The following is a 24,941-nucleotide window of genomic DNA, read 5'->3' as shown; positions in this document are numbered from 1 at the left end:
TAGTAGTGTAATTAGATTAGGTTTTTGTTTTAAAGTTTTCAAACATTACACTTAATGACTTAAAGCTTAGTTTACTTCTTAATTATGTAGTAGTTTTTAATTAAACTTACGTATATAACAAAAAAAAACCCAATATATAACATAAAATCAATTAATCAAAGATTCAAAGGAAACAAGAAAATAATCAGTTTTAAATATATTCTTACGTCACTTAACCATTTTTTGGTACTTAACGTAATTACAGTTTGGATGTATATTCACTACCTATTAATATTTTACTGATCTACGTTTTCTCATGTCTGCTTTTTAATTCTTTTTTGTTAAACCGCATTTGGAACTACTTTAAATGTCTAAGCGAGTTTTGAGGCGGAACGCGAACCATCCATACTAATTTTGAAGCTCCATGGTCTAACTTACCCATGAACACTATCAATGATGAAACTCAATACTAACCCCTTTGACTCAGATTTTAGACCTGAGACATCAAGAATATCAAGCCTTAACCATAATTTGCATGCCCAATTTTTTTTTTTTGGAACGACCAACTAAGTAACGCCGGGTACTCTCCATTGGCTAAAGGTGGCCTGAGCAGGCCACAAGTCCGGACGGACGGAGCCCCTAGCAGTCCACCTATTGAGGGATTCCCCGGATAAAACCCGACCCCCACGCCCGCCAAACGGCACGACAACGAGAAACCAGTAAAACCGAGTGAGATCAGGACTCGAACCCTGGCAAACCAGGGTCATCCCTCATATCTCCAATATAAATTGATTATAGTGAGGTTTGAACTCGTAACCTCTCACTAGTAAAGTAAATGCTTTACCATTGAGCTGCATCGCATGCGCAATTACATTGGACCAGAAAACCAATTTAATTCTTTTATTATATTTTAAAAGGTTTTTGACAATGGACGGAAATAGCACACACGCAGGATAACTTTTCAATAAATTTCTACAACATAAATCCTTATTATAAACTTGATTGTAAACAAATAAATCTTTTGTTTATTTACAAAGTTCAATGAAGAACCTGATTGTAAACAGAGAAGCACAACAAAGTTAAAACGTGAATGGAATATATGATTTAATAATTTGACGTAAAAAAAAAGCTAATGACATAAAGTAAGAGAAACGTAAGAAAGAGAAATATCAATAACCTATTAAAATAATAGAATGAATGGCTCGTTGCCATCGATATGGTAAAGTTAGACGTGGGTCTTGATTCTTAGTTTTTAAATGTTACTTTACCATTTAGTGTTCATTTAGTCGTAAATTGTAACATTTTTTTTCATCGAATTTGTACCGTAGTTTTTTTCAAAACTTAACATATATAACATAAAATCAAAGGAAAACAAGAACATATTAAATTATTTTAAAATATACTTTTACATCTAGTAAATTTTCGTTCTTACCTTCAATCTAATTATGTTTTGAGTGTCTCCTTATTTCACTTATTTTCTTTTCTCATATCCAACTTTTATCATCATGTATTCATTTAATCTTAAAAATATGACATGTGTATACTTTAAATCCTTTTTTGTTAACTTTAAATTTTTATAAACAAAGCAACCGAAACAACGGAACCCTCTTCACAATGTAAACAAAGCATGTACGAAAATTAAATTAAACACAGATAAAATCTTGTAAGATACAAAAGTAATAAATATGGACCCACATGATAGCAACTACTAAAATATATTTCTACAAAATAAATGGTGAAATGTCCCCATAATTACGAAGGACAACTTTACCAATGATAATTATGATATTGATATTATGCACCTCCTATATAGATAATATCTTCTACACCAAGCTATTGCTACTCTGTTCTGCTGCACCATCCATCCACCCTTCATTCGGTAAACCATCTTTCTCTCAATTTCAATTTGGGTTTTAGGGTTTTCATGATTACAAATTACAACACTGTAAACTTCAATTATATGCTTTGAAATTAAGTTTTCTTTTCAAGAATGTTAATTTGGTCAATTTTATACTCAAATCATGTAGACAAGGTGTTTGATGAAATGCCTCTGTGAACTAACTGATGTTTTTGATTTAAAGGTTTCAGTTAACATCATGGGAAACCTACTCTGTTTGGAACAGGTTGATCAATCCACTGTTGCTATTAAGGAAACTTTTGGCAAGTTTGATGATGTTCTTGAGCCTGGTTGTCACTGTGTGCCTTGGATTTTCGGAAGCCGCCTTGTCGGACATCTTACGCTCCGGGTTCAGCAGCTGGATGTCAAGTTTGAGACCAAAACTAAGGTCATTTCTTTCCCTTCTGAAGAGGTATGTACCCGCCTTAACATCGAGCGGGGCGGGTCAACCCACAAGATATAGACAAGAGGCTTGAAATCAAGATATCATGAAGGCACAAAGCCAAAACCTATGCGCACGGCGCATATCACATATGCTCACGCATCACATATGCTCACGCATATCATATATGCTCACGCATCACATATGCTCACGCGTATCACATGCTCGCGCACCATATATGCTCACGCATATCACATCTGCGCGTGGCGCATCTGCGCGTGGCGCATATCGCATGCTCACGCATCATATATGCTCACGCATCACATCTGCGCGTGGCGCATATTACATATGCTTGCGCATATCACATCTGCGCATGAAACATCTGCGCGTGAGAATAAAGAGAAGACTTCGCGCATCCTCGGGATAGGCGCATATCACACGTGCACATAATCAACCTCGTCCTTATTCAAATCAGGATAAGGACAACCTTGATTGTGCTCGTCAGACAACCTTCCAGAAGGTATCCTTTAAGGAATAAGAATATGCTGATGTTGACAGCTGCCAATGAACGGTGGACAACTCAGCAAAACCCATGTGCTACCACGTGATTGCACATGGGTCAGGTAAAATGCCTGGGTCAGAGAATAATCAATGAAAAAGCACCAGGTGTCCTAAGGACACGTGGCGCAAAGCAATAGGAGGAGGCCAAAAAGGCCCTAATGGGATCTGAGCCCAATCATTGGAAACCCTAACTCTATAAATACCACACCACCTCCACAAGGGGAGGTAAGCAAGAAAATACATTCCAATTCCTTACTCACTCTCAGATTATTATTATCTTCTCCTACAATCTCTTATTCTCACACCGGAGGGTTACCCCAAAGAGGACCCCTCTGTCCCTTTCTGAGGGGTAAGTTCACGGTGCTGCTCGTTTTGTAGGTGGAAGAACTCATACTCCGGAGAACCATCGGTGAAATAGCATACTCATACCCGAGGAAAGTTGATCGTCTACCAGTGAGCCGATCCACGTTTCTTCATTGGCGCCATCACCTGTTACAACGGCAACAAAATCTCATCAGTTCTCTCTGAAAAACTTCACCATGGTTTCTGGTGTTCGAAACAGCGATCAAGTTCTGGAGGATATTGAGCGTGAGGATGTTAATGAGGGACAGTAGTTTCTGAGGGTGCCGCGTGATTCTGCGCGCACCACCAGTAACCATCCCTTTATCACAACTCCTCATAGCCAGACTGAAACTCCTCCAGACGATCTCACCTTCCAAAATTTGACCGGCGCGAAACAAAAAGGACCAATGGGTCCAGAAGATGAAACAAATGACCCTAAAGAATGGCTCATAAACGAACAACGGCGTTTAATGGACAAATACAATGAGCTGGTCAAACACAAAAAGTTAGCCGACCTAACACAAAGGCTCGCGTTTGATAGGCAAACCAAATGGTCACTCTGTTCACACTAAACACGCTGATTTTAGTGATGAAGTGCACAGCAGGAGGAAGACGCGAGATACTCATGCAGGAGGCTCACAGCTCCGCGCGCACATGAACATGGCGCCTGGAGCCAAAGCCGATCTGGATCTGTACACACCGTACAACCCACCAGCGAGAGGGCAAGTGGACGTAACCACACCGTACAGGCCAGCCATCTTGGTGAAGCATTCAAAATTCACTGAGCGCATCGCGAAGGCTCCCATTCAACACAAAACCAAGATGCCAAGTGGGTTGGGCAAGTACGATGGCACAACAGATCCAGACGATTTCTTACTAGGTTTTTATAACACTGGAAACCTAGAAAGCTGGACGATGCCAACATGGTGTCACATGTTTGCTCGCTGCCTCACGGGCGCGGCGCGTGTCTGGTTCGAAAGCTTGCCGACTGGGCAAATCGATGGGTTCGAAGAGCTATTGGAGAAGTTCCAAGCTCATTTCGTACAGCAGCGCAGACACACGCGCGACCCTGATGACATCATGCACTGCGTGCGCAGGAATGATGAAACGATTGAAGACTACATAACTCGTTTCAATCAGGAATCTCTTGCAATTGGAGGTATCACTGAGCAACTCTTGCGCGTGGCCTTTATACAAGGTGCGCGCAGTGATCAACTCCGCAGAGCTCTCGTGAGCAGAGATGGCATGCCAACCACTTGGGCCAAGCTAATGGAAGCATCGCGAGTCTTCGCGCGAAATGAAAAACAAATTGCCCAAGATAGAGCAAGAGAAAGAGGGCACCAAGCAGAAGCACCGCGCAACAACGAAAGGAGGGGCAAACAAAACTCTGTATGGTCCAGGTTGCAACAAACCAGTTTTTCTCCCGCAGAAAAGCAGGCGCAACCAAGCTCACCCCAGCCCCAAAAAGACAGTCCTAATCGCGGAGAGGGTGACAAGAGGGAGGGGGCAGAGAGCCTAACAGACCTCTACCAAGAATATGGACTCCCCTCACTAAAACGCCTTCACAAGTGTTAAGCACAGAGAATGTCCAGTTTAAAAGCCCCAAGCCACTACACTATAAGGAACCACCAAACAGTGGCAAGTATTGTGAGTTTCACAAGTCCACAGGGTACAACACCGATGCATGCCACCATTTGAAGGATGCGATTGAAAGAGATGTGAAATCAGGCAAGTTGGCTCACCTGGTGAAAAACCCAAGACCAGAGAATGAACAACCAGATGGAGCCTCAGCCAGCAAAAAGTTCAAAAGAATCTGTGTAGCCGAGGGAGGAAGGCAAGGGCAAAGATCGAGAAAGAGAAGCGCGCAAGTCCAAGGAGATTGGCGCGAACAACAAGTAATCTTCCCAAGAATCAGGGGAGGCCCTTCTATCAGCAGTCCTCTAGTCATCACTACACACATTGCTCATTATGAAGTGTCAAAAGTCCTGGTGGACACTGGCAGTGAATCAGACATCATGTATGAGCAATGTTTCAGGAAGTTGGATTCAGCAGACCAAGCAAGGCTCGAAATTGTGAATGCACCAATCTCGGGTGTTTCAAATGAAATCATTCACCCCTTAGGTCAGATACAATTTGAACTAACTATGGGGGATGAGAAACACAAGCGAGCTGAAATTGTCAACTTCTTGGTCTTGCCCACCACTTCATGCCACAATATGATCTTGGGTAGAGGAACGATTGCCCAATTCAACGCCATACCGTCGCCAGCGCACGGCGCGTTGGGGTTCCCAACACCAATAGGTGTAACATTTGTATACCGAGATCATTTGTGCGCAGTGACAAGTATTCCGCGGGAAGGGAGAATGAAACTTCCAATGGCAAACAACGCGCTAGAGGAATGGATTCTCAACCCAAAATTCCCAGAGCAAACAATCACAATTGGAGCTACGATATCAGACGACACAAGGTTGAGAATGAAAAGATTGCTCACAACGTATATGTCGGTCTTCGCGTGGCAACATTCTGATATGACTGGGGTTCCGCGAGACCTGGCGCAACATTCTCTCAACACGTTCAAGTCCGTAGAGCCAATTGCTCAAAAGAAGAGAATCATGGGGGATGAGAAGGCAAAGGCCATGAATGAGCAAGTAGAGGATCTACTGCGCGCAAACATCAACCGCCCAATACGATACCAGACATGGGTAGCCAATCCTGTGATGGTAAAGAAGAGCAACGGGTCATGGAGGATGTGCATTGACTTCAAAGACCTCAACAAAGCATGTCCAAAAGATTGTTACCCCCTCCCAAACATTGACGCGAAGGTGGACTCCGTGGCGCCATTTAAGCTCAAATGTTTTCTGGATGCCTATAAGGGCTATCACCAAATTCAAATGGCACCACAAGACGAGGACAAGACTGCCTTCAGAACCGTCAAGGATGTTTTTTGTTACACAAAAATGCCCTTTGGTTTGAAGAATGCGGGAGCCACCTACCAAAGACTCATGGACGTGGTTTTCAACGAGCAAATTGGAAGAAACCTAGAAGTCTACGTGGATGATTTGGTGATCAAAAGCAGGGAGGAAAAACCAATGCTCAAAGACATCGAAGAAACCCTTTGGCGCCTAAATGAAGTAAACATGAAGCTCAACCCGAGCAAATGCACATTTGGCGTAGAAGAAGGGAAATTTCTCGGTGTAATGGTCACCAAGGATGGTTTCAAGGTGAACCCAGAGAAGGTGGAGGCTATCCTTGACATGCCCTCACCATCCACCATAAAAGAAGTTCAAAAGTTGAATGGTAGATTGGTATCAATCAACAGGTTCCTAGTGAACCATGCAAGCAAATCTACCCCATTCGTTAACACATTGAGAAATTGCCTAAAGAAAAGCCAATTCAAGTGGACGCCTGAGGCCGAGCAAGCTTTCAGTGAGATAAAAGAATGTCTGATAAATCTGCCTGCGCTCACAACTCCACTTCCTGGCGAAACTCTAACATTGTACCTGTCAGCAGGAGAGCGCGCCATCGGCGCAGTGTTGTTGGTGGATCGCAAGGGAATCCAAACACCAATCTATTATGTGAGTCGGGTGCTGACAGATCCTGAGACGCGCTACTCCATCATGGAAAAGTTAGTTTTGTCACTAACACACGCGTCGCGCAAGCTTCATAGATATTTCAATGGTCATCCTATTGAAGTTCTGACTGGTTACAACATCCAGCAAGTCTTGCGGCGTCCCGCGCTCTCAGGAAGACTGACAAAATGGGCGCTGGAATTAGGAGAGCACACGATCGCCTATAAGCCCCGTCCAGCAATAAAGGGACAAGTCTTAGCTGATTTCATCGCAGAAATCCCTGAAGGAAAAATTGAAGAGGCTCAGCGCGAGGTAGACCCTCCGCGAGCCAATAATGAAGAAAATGTTTGGAGATTATTCACTGATGGAGCTTCAAACAATGAAGGGTCCGGCGCAGGCCTCAAGCTGGTGGATCCAGAAAGTCATGAGTATACTTACGCAATCAGGTTGGATTTCAAGAGCACCAACAATGAAGCTGAGTATGAAGCCCTGCTGGCTGGTCTGCGCATCGCGCACAAGTTCGGAGTTAAAAAGCTAGAGGCCCATGTTGATTCATACTTGGTAGCAGCACAGGTCAATGGCCTTTATGATGCCAAGGAGAACACCATGCCTCTGTATCTAGGGCAGGCGAAAAAGCTCATCGAGCAATTTGACTTCTTCAGAATCATACATATTCCGCGCAGTGAAAACAAGTCTGCTGACGCGCTGAGTAAGATGGCATCAACCAGCTTCGATCACTTTGGCAAAGATGTCAGGGTAGAAGTAATGAGCAACCCGTCGGTGGGAGCGAAGTCTGTCCTTGTAATTCATACAACCCCTTCATCATGGATAACTCCAATAATGGAATTCTTGAAGGAGGGAAAGGTACCGGACGATCGCGCACAGGCGAGGAAGATAAGACACAAGTCGCAGAACTATGAACTGCTTGATGGTACATTATATCGACGCTCTTATCTTGGACCGCTCATGAAATGCCTAGATGCTGAGGAAGCAAGCTATGTGATCAGAGAGATACACGAAGGAATCTGTGGAATACATGTTGGCCCGCGCATGGTGGTTGCCAAGGCAATGAGCGCAGGTTACTATTGGCCAGGCATGTACTTGGACGCGTTAAAAGAGATCCAAAAATGCAAAGCGTGTCAGAGCTATGCGCCAAACACCATGCGGCCAAAGAACAATTTGATTCCGGTGACCTCCGCATGGCCTTTCCACAAATGGGCAATCGATATTGTGGGTCCCCTACCGCAAGCGCAAGGGCGAGTAAAATTTTTGGTAGTGGCAGTAGACTATTTCACAAAATGGGTTGAAGCCAAGCCACTAGCAAAAATCACAGCCGAGGCGATGAAGCAATTTATCTGGAGCCACATCATATGCCGTTTTGGCCTGCCCATGGAAATCGTGAGCGACAATGGCAAACAATTCACCGACAGGAAGATATCCAGCTGGCTCAAGGAATTGCGCATCAACCAAATCTTCACTTCAGTATACCACCCTCAGGGGAATGGCCAAGTGGAGCGCGCGAACCAAAGCTTGCTAAATGGGCTGAAGAAAAGGTTGGAGGGAGAATCCCCATTCATGGGTCGAGGAGCTACCTAATGTCCTGTGGGCGCACAGGACATTAAGCAAAACCAGCAATGGCGAATCCCCGTTCAGCCTAACCTATGGAACGGAGGCTATGATTCCAGCAGAAATTAGATGCCCATCCCATAGAGTGCTCATGATGAGTAAGATTGATAACGAGAGCGAAAGAAGGTTGGATCTCAACTTACTTGAAGGGCGCAGAGAAGCGGCTATCATCTGTGAAGCCAAATACAAGAAAAAACTAGAAAAGTATTACAATCAGCGCGTGAAAGAATGCCACTTCAAGAAGAATGATTTTGTCCTTCGAAACAATGAAGTTAGCCGCGCGATACTCCCGGGAAAGATGTCCCCCAATTGGGAAGGACCTTATCAAGTCTCGGAAGAATTGGGAAAAGGCGCATACGCTTTAAAAGATTTGAATGGAAAGAAGATCCCGCGCGCATGGAACGCAGCACAGCTTAGAAAATGTTTCATGTAAAAATTGTCAAGTTTGTAATCAAGGCTTTTTAAGCCATTATGAATAATGATACGCGCTATCTTCTCTTAATGTGTGTTCTATTACCTTTTGCATACATGTTTCACACTTCCCTTTATTAATTTTGAGCAATATGACAACATTGTATTGACATCAAAACAAAAATAAAACGAAATAAAACATACATGCGCGAGCTTCAAGCTCAAACGCGTTAACGAGTTTTAACTCTAAAACGTCAGGGCCTTAGCCCAATAATATGAGCCTTAGCTCAGGGTCTTAGCCCAATAATACGAGCCTTAGCTCAAATCACTCACAAGATCCATCCTACATGCTGCGCAGCTAGACCATAAAAATACCTAAGCACAACTAAGGCAAAGCACATGCCAAAACATAGTTGTTAAGGTCTCAGGTCGAGGTCGCGCATGGAATTGTAATGGATATCAGAGTAACACATACTGACACGTAAAGGCTAAAAAACTCATAATTCCCTATAATAAATGCGCGATAACGTCGCGCAAAAGAGGAATAATGAAACGCCAAGGCACGTGTCAATATAGTGAGGATATTGCAAAATCACTTAAAATATGACAAGGATTAAGTAAAATAATTTCCTTACAACCTTGTTCTTATTTCAACGTGCAAGCATATCTTATATTCAACAAGCAAACATGCAATATAAAGAGATGAATGGGGAATGCGCAAGATGCGAATAAGGGAAAAACAAAATTTCATTCCAAAACATAGAAGGTTACAAATTTACAAAATGATGAGATACAAACTGCAAATAAAAAAAAAAACGTGAAGGGCTTCTCAAGTCTCTATGTCGACGTCAGCCTCTTCATCGCCCTCATCATTACCTCCCTCAGCATCTGGTGCAGCCCGCTCCTCGTCATCTCCAAACTTGCCATAGTCAAGCTGTTCGTCTTGAATGGAGTCGTCTTCTATCACAATAGTGTCAGGAGCGGGTCCTTTGGCCACGCCAGAGCCGCTAGCAGAGGCAGCATTGCCCGCGCCATCGTCGCCGCCACCAGCCCCTTCACACTCGTCAAGTAATTTCTTTAGAGCGCCGAGATCGGGCTGATCAGCAAGCAAGGCTATCTGCAAAGCATAAGGAAAAGTGTGAGTACAAAAAGACTAGGAAAATAAGTCAAGGTAAACTCATTAAGGTTAAAATACCTGCTCAAGGATGGGAATGGGAGTATTCAAATACTTCTCCCCCACCTCGGCCATGTCCGCGCAGACAACGTCGAGCTGATAAGGGTAGTCGGATGGGTTCTTCTTCAGCATGCTATATTCACAGCCATCCTTTAACCCTTCAGCTCGACCCACCAAGCGCGAGGCAGCGTTGCAATCCATCACAAGGGTCTGAAACTCGTCTGAGTATTTCATCGCATAAGCGCAACGAGTCATACCCTGTGAAACTAGCCATTGGCAATCCTGCGCGAGGGAAGAAACAGACGTCTCAAGAGCAGGAATCTGAGAGTTTAACAACTCAACAGTTTCCTTGGTCTGTTTCAGCTCCTCTATGTCGGACGTTGCTGCCGCCAAGGCCTCTTTCCTTTCCGCTCGCGCAGCATCGAGCGCTTCTTGGCTAGACGCTGCCGTCGCCAGGGCTTCATCCTTCTCTGCCCGCGCGGCCTCAAGCTCCTTCTTCAGGCGCGCAACCTCACTCTCTAATGAAGATTTGTCAGTGATAGACTGCACAAGCGCTTGGTCACGCGCCTCTGCATCCAGCTCCAAGTCGCGCACTAGCCGCGCATACTTGGCCGCGTCCGCCTCTGCTGCCTGCAGCTTCTCCCGCGCAGCCTGCAGCTCATGCCCGCGCTTCACGAAGGCAGCGTTGGCACTTGCTCGGTTCTCGCTGAGTTCTGCTTGGAGTTTTTCAGCTCTCTCTCGAGCGTCAGAAAGATTCCAAGCAGATACCTTAGCCTCTTGCTTGGCCTCCGCAAGAGCATCACGCACCTTTACATAATCATAGCGAAGCTCTTGGAAGGCAGCAAAGAACGCTGACCCAGCGAAAAGATGGTCGTTGAGCAAGTCCACGCGGGCGCGCTCCTCCTGAAACCTCCTTTCAGCTGGAGGCACGGAGTGAGCCCAGAAGTTTTCACACACCCCCATGGACTGAAATGAGCTATCCTCAGTAATATTCCGTCTCGGGCGGTATATGTGATCGGCTTCCTGCAAACACAAAGCAACGTTCTAGTCATCTAAACACTAATATGGAAGTCCGCGCAGCGGAGCAAAACGAACTTATACCTGTGGGGAGCAAGCAGAAAAGTCAGCGCCAGCCCCATGAGAAGACTGCGCCACGAAATCTCGTGGCGCTACAGGGCTTGCGCGGCCGCCATCGGAGTCTTCAAAATGGGCCTCCTCATCTTCCTCTGTAACAGGCCTTTTCTCATGCGACCTGGAAAAATCAAAACCAGTCTCGCGAGGAGGGCTGCGCGCAGGAGGAGGTGAGGGAGGTCTCGACGCCGCGAGATCAGCGCGTAAGACAGCCTCCTGCTCCTTAGTAATCCCAATGAGGGGAGATTCAGTGCTTGCAGGAGCAGGAGCAGAACCAACGACGCTGGCGCCGGCGCCAGCAGTGCCGCCAGCAGCTTGTGTGCCAGCTATAATGCCTATGAAAAAACCAACAAAGAGAAATGATTCAAGACTTGATCTAAAAAGAAAAAAGTCAGAAAATAAAAGCGCAATACATACCTTGGCGCACTGCCGTTCGCGAGTTAAACATCGCCATGAAGTCCATTTTCCCCCTTTTTGAGGGCAAAACAGGGGACTTCAAAGCAACCTTCGGCGCAGCCTCGGTACCTTGTTGCGCCTGAGGTTGATCCACCAAGGTCGCCGGCTCTACAAACATTTGAGTGAGCAAAGATTCATTAATAACTCTATCGGAATAACGCTCATAAAACCATAAAGTATAAACAAAGTAGACCTGTTGAAGAGGAAACAGCAGGCGCAGCGCCGCTTCCCTTTTCCGCCGCGCGAAGAGAGGAGGTGGCGGCACCATACCTCGTGTGGACAGGAGGACTGCCCACACCTTGAGGCAAAGAAGACAAGGAAACCTTGGAGGTAAACCCCTTGGTTTTCTTAAGTCCCTTCGCCTGAGTAGGAGGATCCTGAGCAACAGGGGCATCATTTTTTTTCTGTTTTTTACTGGCCCCTGCGCCAGTTTTCCCTTTAGCCTTACGCTTGAGTTGTGGCACCTCAGCTTCCTCCTCCACCTTTTCTTCCGCGAGCTCCAGCTCATAGTTCTCAAGCGCATCTACAATACGTGCAACAGAAATGTTAACAAAATTTGGTATTCTAAAGGCATAAGCATAAGTACAAAGGCCTACCAGGCGCATCGCTGTCAAAGCAAAATCCCAAATCAACAGGGATGAACATATCAGCGAAGCGATCGGGGAAGCCAACTTCCCCAGCGCCCAGCGCGACAGAGCCACCCTCCATATGCTCATCATAGGCGGCGTGGACGTACTCCTTGCTTACTGCATAAAACAAGACAAATGATATCAGCAAAACGAATTATATTCGCGCAGAAATATTGCAACGAGCTAATAACTCACATAATCCATCAACTTGGATAACAGGCTCAGTCGCGCTGTCGGCCCACCTCCTGCTCATGCCAACCCCCACCAGCGCCTCCTCGCAAATATTCTTGGCGGGGGATGGTTCAGCAGTCAACTTATTAACCCATGCGCCAGTTGGGTTCTTAAGAACATTCACATCCGCGGGCGCAGAAGTGATCGCGCGCATGGTCATGCGGATGGGAATCACACCAGCCTTAATATAGAAAAATTTCTCAGACCAGTCATGAAGGCTCTTGAAGGAAACAGTGCAGCACTTGACCTTCTGACTGCGAGGAACGAATGAGAACCAAGAATCTTGGATTTTTGGCTTATAAAAAAATTGAAAGCACCGAGGGGTTGGCTCCTCGCGCTGAGCTTTGCACATGAACTCAAAATGAGTCATGCGCACAAGTCCAAAAGGATGGACTTGGGATATGTGAATCCCATGAAATTGAAGCAGCGCACCCATAAACCTTGTCATCGGGAGACGAATGTTGCAGTGAGTGAAAAAATGGCAATATAAGGAGATATAGCCGGTGGGTGGATCTGCAGCCGTTTGCCCGGCCGCCGGAAGCATACAGCCATACTCAGAGAGAAAACCCTGAGAGGCGATGAGACTGTCAAAATCAGACTGTCTCAATTTACAGGGAATCTCATCCCACCTCTTTACTGTCTTGCCCTTCCCCACCTCCTCCGACGAGGCCTCGGCAGCCCGTTTTCCCTTGCCGGTCTTCTTCAAAGTGGACATGACTAATGATTTTACACGGCGTTTGCTTGGGGAGATTGTGGTGTCTGGGTTATCAGACATACAACTGTGAAATCAAACAGAGGTTATTTCAAGAACGGAAATCGGAATAAAAATGGAAGGAAAGGAAAGCTCTGAAATAACAATGAAGATGAAGAATAATAACTCAAAAGGCTTGCTTTTATAGGCCCAGGAGAGAGAGAAACAGGTACTGATCAGAGTTCACGCGCCCCCACTCGCAGGTGCAGGCCAACGCGAGCGCTACACGTGTTCCTGACTGTGTGAGGGGACATGAAAGGGAACGAAACAGGTACTGATCAGGGTTCACACGACCCCACTCGCAGGTGCAGGCCAACACGAGCGCGGCACGTGTTCCTGGCACTGTGTGAGGGGACATGAAAGGCAACTATAGCACCTCGATCACACGAAAAGTCTGACACGTCTCCATCTTTGACGCATGTCAGCACCAACCAACCGCGTACATGGACGATTCATTTCAACCACAAGGATAGAATTTCGCGCAACGATGAGAAATAAAAAAGGAAAAGACAAAACCCTATTAAAAGAGAACTATTAAGTCTAATATCTATCTTACCTCGCTCGCGCGAGACAAGACACACATTAGACTGGGGGGGCTTGAAGAGGTATGTACCCGCCTTAACATCGAGCGGGGCGGGTCAACCCACAAGATATAGACAAGAGGCTTGAAATCAAGATATCATGAAGGCACAAAGCCAAAACCTATGCGCACGGCGCATATCACATATGCTCACGCATCACATATGCTCACGCATATCATATATGCTCACGCATCATATATGCTCACGCGTATCACATGCTTGCGCACCATATATGCTCACGCATATCACATCTGCGCGTGGCGCATATCGCATGCTCACGCATCACATCTGCGCGTGGCGCATATTACATATGCTTGCGCATATCACATCTGCGCATGAAACATCTGCGCGTGAGAATAAAGAGAAGACTTCGCGCATCCTCAGGATAGGCGCATATCACACGTGCACATAATCAACCTCGTCCTTATCCAAATCAGGATAAGGACAACCTTGATTGTGCTCGTCAGACAACCTTCCAGAAGGTATCCTTTAAGGAATAAGAATATGCTGATGTTGACAGCTGCCAATGAAAGGTGGACAACTCAGCAAAACCCATGTGCTACCACGTGATTGCACATGGGTCAGGTAAAATGCCTGGGTCAGAGAATAATCAATGAAAAAGCACCAGGTGTCCTAAGGACACGTGGCGCAAAGCAATAGGAGGAGGCCAAAAAGGCCCTAATGGGATCTGAGCCCAATCATTGGAAACCCTAACACTATAAATGCCACACCACCTCCACAAGGGGAGGTAAGCAAGAAAATACATTCCAATTCCTTACTCACTCTCAGATTATTATTATCTTCTCCTACAATCTCTTATTCTCACACCGGAGGGTTACCCCAAAGAGGACCCCTCTGTCCCTTTCTGAGGGGTAAGTTCACGGTGCTGCTCGTTTTGTAGGTGGAAGAACTCATACTCCGGAGAACCATCGGTGAAATAGCATACTCATACCCGAGGAAAGTTGATCGTCTACCAGTGAGCCGATCCATGTTTCTTCACCTTCATATAATTAATAATGTTGTGTATAGATTTATATGTGATCATCTGTTACTAGAAAAGTTAGGGAAAAAATGAAAAATCTTGAAATTTACCTAATCCAGTGTCGAGTAATAGTGATTTTTTGTGGGGCTAAATTTGTGACTTAAAGAATAAGGTTGTTTGTATATCATTACAAGCTGTTAACACAAATTTGAGTATATAAGTGTTGAATGATTTCGAGTTCTTGATGTTTGAATACATGTATGAATGAATGTTTACAGAAACATGCATTTTTTGGATCAACAAGTGACAAATAAACAACCCTTACTTACATGTTATTATTGGTTTTCAAGCTTTAAAACATAACTGGTTGTAATGAAAACATGTTATATTGTGTTTCAGGACAACGTTTTTGTGAATGTTGTGGCATCGGTGCAGTATCATGCTCTGTCTGATAAGGCTAGTGATGCCTACTACAAACTCAGCAACACAAAGGCTCAGATCCAGGCCTATGTTTTTGATGGTAAAAACTTTTATAATTAATCATTTTTCTTTTATTTCCTGTTCTTAAATCTTATATTGTACCCTAACATGAACATTTTATGCTCAACTTTTAGTTATAAGAGCTAGTGTTCCAAAGCTTAATCTTGATGATACGTTTGAGCAAAAGAATGATATTGCTAAGGCGGTTGAAGAGGAACTTGAAAAGGTAAATTATCAAATCAGTTGAGTTATTCGTTTTATGTATATGATAATATGAAAACAGAATCTTGAGTTGGTTGTTTGAACTTTAATTATAGGCAATGTCTGCTTATGGTTTTGAGATTGTCCAAACACTGATTGTTGATATAGAACCAGATGAGCGCGTGAAGAAAGCTATGAATGAGATCAACGCAGGTAAAGTTTTCATATTTACACATTCGTTTTAACACAAAAGGAAATTGGTCAAACGGGTCAAAAGTCACCTAATATGCATTTTTAACAAAGCTCTTACGCCATATTTTATCAAAGAAAAATTGTTACTGAAATAAATCAATAATATAACTTTTCTTTGTAATAAATCAAGTTTAGGACAATATTTTTTTTGGGTCAAACAGGTCAATAGTGACCCAAAATGTATTTTCAAAACAAAACCTCCTATGTCATATATTATTAAAATAAATCAATAATATAGCTTTTGTTTTTAAGAAACCTAACTTTTGGACAAAGTTGTTTCTGGTCAACCAAAGTTTGAACCGAACCAAACCTACTTATTTGATGGAAACCTATCTGACCTGCCTGTTTTACAGCTGCAAGGCTAAGGATGGCAGCTACTGAAAAAGCCGAGGCGGAAAAAATTCTACAAATCAAGTGAGCCGAGGGTGAGGCTGAGTCAAAATACCTTTCGGGTTTGGGTATTGCACGCCAACGCCAAGCCATTGTGGATGGGTTACGAGACAGTGTGTTGGGTTTCTCAGTGAATGTGCCCGGGACCACGGCTAAGGACGTGATGGACATGGTTCTGGTGACTCAGTATTTTGACACCATGAAGGAAATTGGGGCTGCATCCAAATCATCTGCTGTGTTCATTCCTCATGGTCCGGGTGCAGTTCGTGATGTGGCAACTCAGATACGCGATGGTTTGCTTCAGGGTAGTGCGGCTACTTGATCGTTGGAGTTTGAGGGTTCGATGGGTTTGACGTGACCGTGAAGAGTATAGTTTCGTGTTTATTTAGTAAGTGTGGTTTATGTTTTTAAGTTCGTGACAGTTTATATAAGTATGTGTCTTAAGTATGTGTATATAGGGTTATGACATGATGTCGTCGTGGATGTTTTCTCGTTTGAATTTGGTATTTTGAACTCGATTATGAAATGATGGTATTATATTATAAGTAATTAGTGTATATAACATATGATATAAAAAATCAAATGCAACAAAGATCAGGAAAGCAAATGAATGGTGTACTAATATTAAATGGGATAAAATCTTATGTAAACAAGTCAGATAAAGCCAATGGTAGTTACATTTAACTTAGTAGAACATGGATTCTTTTATTAGTAGCTTTATACAACGAGTGAATCTTACATAATCATTGATTCATTGGTAAGCAATTGCTGAATTATAAAGAATTGATAACTGGCAATTAGATCTTACATAACCATACAAAATTAGGCATCTACGGATGCTTACAAAATCACTAAAAATCATACCAAATTAGGTAACTAGCGATGCTTACTAAATCGTACAAAATTAGTTAATGATGCGTATTGTGGTATGAGAAATTGAGTCCTACCGAATCATGACTGATCGTTGATGCACTAAGAGATCAGTTTCTTCGCAAGTGCAAGTTTTATAGAAATTGAAGAGGGATGGGATATATATGTAAATCATGTACGGGTCACTTTTGCAAATATTATGATTTTACAGATCAAAAGTGCAATCGGATAATTCAATGACAATGACAAAGAACGGATATGAAAATTTGTTTGAGAACAATGTACCGAATCCTTATACAGGGCGCAAACCATCACAATTAGTGTTTTAACTAGCAATTAAAAGTCGATAGTTATAGTAGTCTAAAATTTTTGTTTTTTTATATGTATGGATTTGATCTTGTAAATCGAGTCCTAAGCCGACAACACATTAAGCCTACTCACTAGTCAATATGGCATTACGATGTATTGTTGTTGTGACTTATTCTAATTAGCTAGCCACATTCAGTGTGTTTACGCCAAATTCAAATCACAAAAAAAATGTGTCGACAGCTACACTCGATTTTCTGTAGCCTAATGAAATGTATATATAAAGTATGTCGTTTATATTATTGTAGATGCTTGAATGTTCATAAGACACGAATCTCCTAACTTCGTCATGACTTATGTGTATGTATTCCATCATCAACATGATTCCATGAGAGTAAGTATATCATTAATTCATTTTGAACGATGTAGAGATTATAAATGAGATATTGGACGAGTTGATCCATAAATTAAGTAGTTGAGTCATATTGACCTTAAGCGATTTATTAAGGGGGCATTTAGAATTAGTATTGTACCAAGTAGGCAAATATAGATTTTTTTTTAAATTTTTATTATATATATATATATATATATATTTATATATAGAAAAGGGTTCAAATAAGAATAAGGAGTTTCCTAGGAATGGTAAGAACCAATCAATTTTTGACATTTGGCATTACAAATGATGATGAAAGAATAATTCTAGGAAACTATGTCGGTTATAATGATTAAAGAGTAATTCTAGGAAACTATGTCGGTTATTGGTGATTTTAAATCTCAACCATTGATTAACATGATCCAATGGCTATGATTTATTCTTAGTCTTCCTATAAAACTATCTCTTTTTATTTTAACCTACCCCTATATATATATATATATATATATATATATATATATATATGTTAGTGCACGGAAATTTGACACTGTGGATATGTTATCCTGACATATAATATGGATCAATTATCCTTAGAATATGTTGCAGATCCTGTCAGGATCAATGATCCTCAGTACTTATCATTTATTAACGATTTTCCTTTGTTATCTTGGTATTTTTGGCAGGTATAACGGCTAGTTACCAAGTCCAACCTATAATCTCGCAATCAAGTTAATAAAACGCGTGGATAATGAAGGAAAGAGTTACAATGAAGGAAATGCTTGATTGTAGGCTAAAAATTAGGAGAATTAGTTATTCTACTTCATGTATATATAGAAGCATGATCAGCTAGGTTTAGGGGGAAGATCACAACACATCATACACGACTTTTCTCTGTAATTCTAGAATAGACACACACACTTGTATTCGCTGATCATAGCTTCCAACCCTTGTAACCACCCTTTTTGATTAATACAAATGGTGATAGACGATTTGTCATCACCCGGGGTTTTTGTGCCGGCGATCCGACCAAGATCAAGGGCTTTTCCTTGTAACAAATCACAGTGTTCATCATTATTTCGTTTACATATTCGCTGTTATCATTTTAGCACTAAACCTCACATAACAGATTTGGATACATTATCCTTAGCTGATTTTTATCCAAAACAATGTGGCGGCTACCGTGGGGCAATTGGTGCTATAATCCAGAAAATACCTTATCAATATTCAACCTCTCTTACCCATATTACTATCAATGGCATCTCAATCAACCTCCGCTTCATCAATCATGACATCTTCGGTTTCTCTCTCATCAAGGACTTTGCCGCCGATGCTTCCTCCAATCACGGGAGCACCACGGGCTGCTGCTGCTGGAAACAAGACACCAATTCCAGTCTTCCAGAGCTCAAAGACCACTACTGCCACATCGGTGGTTAACTCTAACATACATGGAGCAGCAGAACAAAACCAACCAGAAGATCCTACGTGAAATTGAAGATCTCAAGAAGAATAAGAGGCCACTGGAGGATCAGACTCCTTTAATGCCAAGGATTCTGGATTTCACTACTCTAGGATCTGTGGCTCAACAGACTCAAGGATCCTCCATCTTCCAGCAAGGATCATCTATCTTTCAACAAGGATCCGTGGGTCAGCAAACTCAAGGATCCTCGTTCCTTCAGCCAGGATCCTCTGGGATTTATCACTAAGGATCCTTCAACTCCCAACTTCAAGGATCCTTCTTCCAGAATCAAGGATCCTCAGGACTTCAACATCAGAGGTCTTTGGAGGTCCATGAAGGAGACATCATCCCCATGCAAACCATTGCCTCTGGTGGACCAGCTACCATGGCAGATGCTTCTTATCTTGGCTACACTTATGGGATACCAACGTTCAATCAGCCGAGAGGTAACATGTATAATCATATATCCTTAGACACTAACCTTGGCTCTATGCAGGATACATGCATCAACCAAGCTATGGCTAAGGAACTTCAGAAGCTTAAGGATATGATATCCAGCGTGCCAGGAGTGGTCCGTCCAATCCCTGAAATACTAGAAGGAAACCACAAGTTGTCCAGATTTGCTCCACCTATTTGTGATGCTGAAATCCCAAAACGATTCCAGACCCCCAACATGAAGGTGTATGATGGGACAACTGATCCCGAAGAGCACGTGGCTCAATATAGGGAGAGGATGGAGATCAATCCAATTCCTGAAAGACTCAAGGAAACATGTCTATGCAAGGGTTTCGGATCCACACTAACAGGATCTGCACTTAAATGGCTGCTAACTCTTCCTCCCTATTCTGTTACTTCTTTTTCGCATTTAGTTAACTTGTTCAACAACCAATTTTCTTGTAGTAGGAAATTTGAGAAGTTAACTAGTGATTTGTATAGAGTTGTCCAACCTTATAACGAGTCCCTAAGGGATTTTGTTACAAGGTTTGGCAGGAAGGCCCTAGAGATCCCTAGTCTTGATATGGCTACGGCTGTTGAAGCATTCAAGATGAGACTTCAAAGGGGCTCCCCATTTTATGACGATCTTGTGATGACTCCATGCAGGACTTTAGATGAAGTCAGAAACAGGGCACTCAGATTTATAAGACTAGAAGATGACAAGAAGATCCAAGAACGGTTAGGAGCTCCAACAAAACAAGAGTCACCTAACCAAAAACAAGGATCCTCATACAGGAACAACGACTCAAAGCCGAACTCAAAATTCAACAATCAAAATGTCCGGGCATTTGAAGAAGGAGAAGATGATGAGGACTACCCAAGTATTTCCGAGCATTGCTTCTCTGTTGATACCCATGGTTTGATTTGTGCCATGAAGGATCTTGAAGAAGGCAAGGTGGCCTCGAAAAAAATGAGAAAACAACATCCTTCAAAGACAAGTCCAAATGGTGTGCATTCCATGAAGACTTTGGCCATCAGATAGAAGGCTGTATTGGTTTAAGGAGGGAAATTGGATACCTCCTGAGCAAGGGTCATTTCAAAGAGCTCTTGGGAAGAAAAAAGTCTAGGATCCAGGATCCTGAAGATGTACCACAGAAAGCAACTCCTCCCCCACCAAACGCACAAGTAATCAACTTTATCTCCGGTGGCTCAGATATATGCGGTACTTCTTTCTCCTCAGCAAAAAGACACGCCAAAGAAACAAAGTTGGAGAACGGAGACCAACCAGTCATATCCACTACTTGGACGACTGACAAAAGAATCTTCTTTGACGAAGAAGATAAGACAAGCATCCAGGATCCTCACCACGACGGTTTGATTATAACTTTATTTATTGCTAACCATTATGTGCGCAGAATCCTAGTCGATGGTGGAAGCTTGGTCAACATCATCCTACATGACGTACTACAGAAAATGAACATCCTGGACTCGGAAATCATCCCGAGAACGTCGGTGCTAGTGGGTTTCAGTGGTGAAACTAAGAAAACATTGGGGGACATCAAACTCCCAATATACATCGAAGGGTTAAACTCTTACCAAAATTTTTGTGTTATTGACAATCTTTCTTATTGCAACGTTATTCTTGGCAGGTCTTGGATACATGGAATGAAGGTTGTAGCCTCTACTTACCATCAGTGCATCAAACTACCAACTCCTTGGGGAGTAGTAAGGATAGATGGTGACCAAGTGGAAGCCAAGAATTATTATTCTTCATCAATGAAGCCGACAGCTAAACAAACGATAGCATAGCAATTACAGCAAAATCCTAGGGACGTGCTGGAAGCTCGGGAGCGAGACGTAAAAGAAGTATATTTAGATCCTGAAGATCTAGACACGAAGGTGTTCCTAGGATCCTGTATCCCTGATGAGATCGAGGAGGATATAATATCCTTCCTAAAACGACGAAAATCCACATTTGCCTTCAGACATTCAGACATGACAGGTATTTCTAAGGAGGTAATTACTCATAAGTTGGGCCTTGATTATTCTATTAAACCTGTCCATCAGAAGCAAAGGAAATTCGCTCCTGAGAGGAACGCGATCATACAAGAAGAAGTTGAAAAACTTCTTAAGGCCGGTATGATCAGAGAGGTTAAATATCCTCGATGGTTGGCTAATGTGGTTGTTGTTTCAAAAAAGAATGGAAAGTGGAGGGTGTGTGTCGATTTCACCGATTTAAACAAGGCATGCCCCAAGGATTCCTTTCCTGTTGCCACATATAGACTCCATGGTGGATGCAACGGCAGGGCATGAGATGCTTACCTTTATGGATGCTTCCTCTGGATTTCAACAAATTCAGATGGAACTATCTGATCAATAGGATACAGCATTCATGACTCCTACCGGCATATATTGTTATATCGCTATGCCGTTCGGACTAAGAAATGCAGGGGCAACATATCAAAGATTGGTCAATATGATGTTCAAGGATCAGTTAGGCAAAACCATGGAAGTCTACATAGATGACATGGTAGTGAAGTCGAAGAGGGCTGAGGATCACCTCAGAGATCTTGAAGAAGCATTCAATATCCTTGACTTATATAACATGAAACTAAACCTGTCAAAATGCCATTTTGGTGTTAAGGCTGGAAAGTTTCTAGGATACATGGTGACCAAAAGGGGAATAGAAGCGAGCCCCAAGCAGATATAAGCCATCATTAATTTAAAGTCTCCTGTAAATGCTAAAGATGTCCAGAGACTGACGGGAAGAATAGCTGCTCTCAACAGATTCATTTCCAGATCCTCAGAGAAGTGCAGAGACTTTTATGATATCTTGAGGAAAAATAAAAAGTTTGAATGGACTCTAAGGCATGAAGATGCACTAAAGGCTCTTAAGGATTATCTATCCTCAGCGCCTGCTTTGATGAAGCCAATAGATGGTGAGCCGCTGTCTCTATACTTAGCTGTGTCAGGTAATGCAATCAGTGCTGTTCTGGCCAAGGATCATGAAGGACAACAACACCCGGTATATTATGTAAGTAAAAGCCTGTTAGATGCAGAGTTCACGTATTCTCACATTGAAAAATTAATTCTTGCTTTGATTATGGCCTTAACCAAGTTGAGACACTATTTTGAAACACATACTATTATTTTAAGAACTAATTATCATGTTAAGAATGTGCTTAGAAAACCGGAATTGTCAGGAAGGATGGCCAAATGGGCTGTGAAATTGAGTGCATATGATATTCAGTATGAGCCCAGAACAGCCATTAAGTCACAAGCACTTGCAGACTTTGTGGCTGATTTCAGTAGTGACATACAAGAGGAGGCTGATTTGGAGGTTCAACAACTGTAAGAAACCAAGGATCCTTGGATCCTCTTTACTGATGGAGCATCCAACGTAAGAGGAACAGGATTGGGTATCCTACTGAAATCGCCACAGGGGGACATAATACTCTAGTCCATTGTGTGTGCATTCCAAGCCACCAATAATGAAGCGGAATGCGAAGCTCTGATCGCAGGTTTGGAATTAGTTAAACACATGAGGATTAGGTATCTTCAAGTATATGTAGATTCGTTATTGATGACTAACCACTTTAATGGCTCATATGCTGTTAAAGGTGAAAAACTAATCAAATATCTAGATGTTGTGAAGGAACTATCAAAGTTCTTCGATTCTTTTAGTATTATACAGGTACCAAGAGAAGAGAATGCTGGGGCAGATGCTTTAGCAAATTTAGCTTCATTATTGAAGATTCCAGAAGATACGAAGATCCCAATCATCCATATACTCTCACTAGCAATAGGAGAACAAGATGTTGGGGAGATAACAACTGAAAAAGAGATTGCGCCTTGGGATCCATTATCCTCAAATAATCAAGGATCTTGGATCCTCCCGATCAAGAAGTTCATTCAAAATGGAGAGATTCCAGCCACAGAGAAACCTAAGTCCTTCAAACTTAAGGTATCACAATACATTTTATTAAACAATATTCTGTATAGGAAATCTCTTGCAGGTCCATACTTGAGATGTATCGAAGATCCTGAAATTCAAGAGGTGCTCAAAGACTTTCATGAAGGAGATTGAGGTAATCATACTGGAGGTAGAGCCCTATTCTCAAGGATTTTGAGAACAGGATACTTCTGGCCTACCATGAAGAGAGACGCCATGGAGTACTCAAAAAAGTGTGACTCATGTTAAAGACATGGCAATATTTTGCATCAGCCAGCAGAGCCTATGTATCCTATATCCTCATCATGGTCTTTCATGAAGTGGGGCATGGATATTGTGGGTAAGCTACCTAAAGCTCCAGGAGGAAAAGTATTCATGCTTGCGATGACTGATTACTTTTCAAAGTGGATAGAAGCAGAAGCTTTCGTTCAAGTCCGCGAAAAAGAGGTGATATTCTTCATTAAAAGAAATATTATTACTAAATTTGGTATCCATTCAGAAATTATTTGTGACAATGGTTCCCAGTTTATTGGGAAAAGAGCCACTAACTTTTTTGACAGTTGGGGCATTAAGATGATTACCTCCACACCAATTCATCCTCAAGCTAATGGTCAAGCTGAATCAAGTAACAAGATTATTATCAACAACTTGAAGAAGAAACTAGGATCCAAGAAAGGCAAGTGGGCCAGAGAGCTACCATATGTTCTTTGGGCTGATAGAACAACACCAAAGAATGCAACAGGTCAAACACCCTTCTCATTGGTGTTTGGCTCAGAAGCTGTAATCCCTACGGAGATGGTGGTTCCTACTGCCAGAACAAGCATCCGTGATTCTCAAGCCAACAACGAAATCCTTCTCCAAGATCTGGATATTGTTAATGAGCTCAGAGACCTAGCTAAGATCAGAATGGCAGCATATCAACAAAGGGTAGCTGAGGCATACAACAAGAATATCAGGATTCGAAGATTTCAAGAAGGAGATCTAGTTTTGAGGAAAGCCTTCCAAAATACAGCCAATCTAGCGGATGGAAAGCTAGCACCTAAGTGGGAAGGCCCCTACTTGATCGAGTCAGAAGCCGGAAAGGGGGCATATCACCTGCTGACTATGGAAGGCAACATGTTACCTAGAGCATGAAATGCTATTCATCTCAAGAAATACTTTTTCTAATTAGGATCAAGTATCCTCAGAAGGATAAAGGATCCTAAAATTGGTAATATCTATCCGATCACTTATTCATTTCAGATTCTTATTAATTTAGGATAATATATTTTTAACGTTTCTCTTTTTCCAAGTTTTAAATAACAATGCAGATTTCAATAAGAAGTTCAATGTCTAAGAGGTTGGCCACATCTCCTTTACATTTAAGGTACTTTACTATTTCCCTTGGCCTAGCCCACGATTGGATATGACCCCCGATGGTCATATCCCATAAGGTTTAAAGGTTTTCACCTTTCTTATAAATTAGAGTTTCTACACTCTCGCCTGGAGCGCACGCTATCCAACATATAGTCCGGGGCAGCGGGA

At 42.6% G+C, this 24,941-nt stretch overlaps 1 protein-coding gene across 1 annotated transcript; it reads left to right on the top strand.

Annotated features, from left to right (window-relative positions):
* The first annotated feature begins 1,798 nt into the window (after positions 1-1,798).
* On the top strand, positions 1,799-16,574 carry LOC143556509 (hypersensitive-induced reaction 1 protein-like). Its single transcript, XM_077045806.1, has 6 exons — positions 1,799-1,858; positions 2,061-2,264; positions 15,102-15,222; positions 15,317-15,408; positions 15,500-15,596; positions 15,989-16,574. The coding sequence occupies exons 2-6, from the start codon at positions 2,076-2,078 to the stop codon at positions 16,051-16,053; spliced, it is 564 nt and encodes a 187-aa protein (XP_076901921.1). The 5' UTR covers positions 1,799-1,858; positions 2,061-2,075; the 3' UTR covers positions 16,054-16,574.
* Positions 16,575-24,941: the final 8,367 nt, after the last annotated feature.

Source organism: Bidens hawaiensis, unplaced genomic scaffold (assembly GCF_021521415.1).
Source record: "Bidens hawaiensis isolate Kalapana, Puna unplaced genomic scaffold, B.hawaiensis_p1.1 tig00018600_1, whole genome shotgun sequence".
Classification (NCBI taxonomy): domain Eukaryota; kingdom Viridiplantae; phylum Streptophyta; class Magnoliopsida; order Asterales; family Asteraceae; genus Bidens; species Bidens hawaiensis.
The sequence above is the reverse complement of the archived record's forward strand: the minus strand, read 5'-3'. Positions and strand labels throughout refer to the sequence as shown.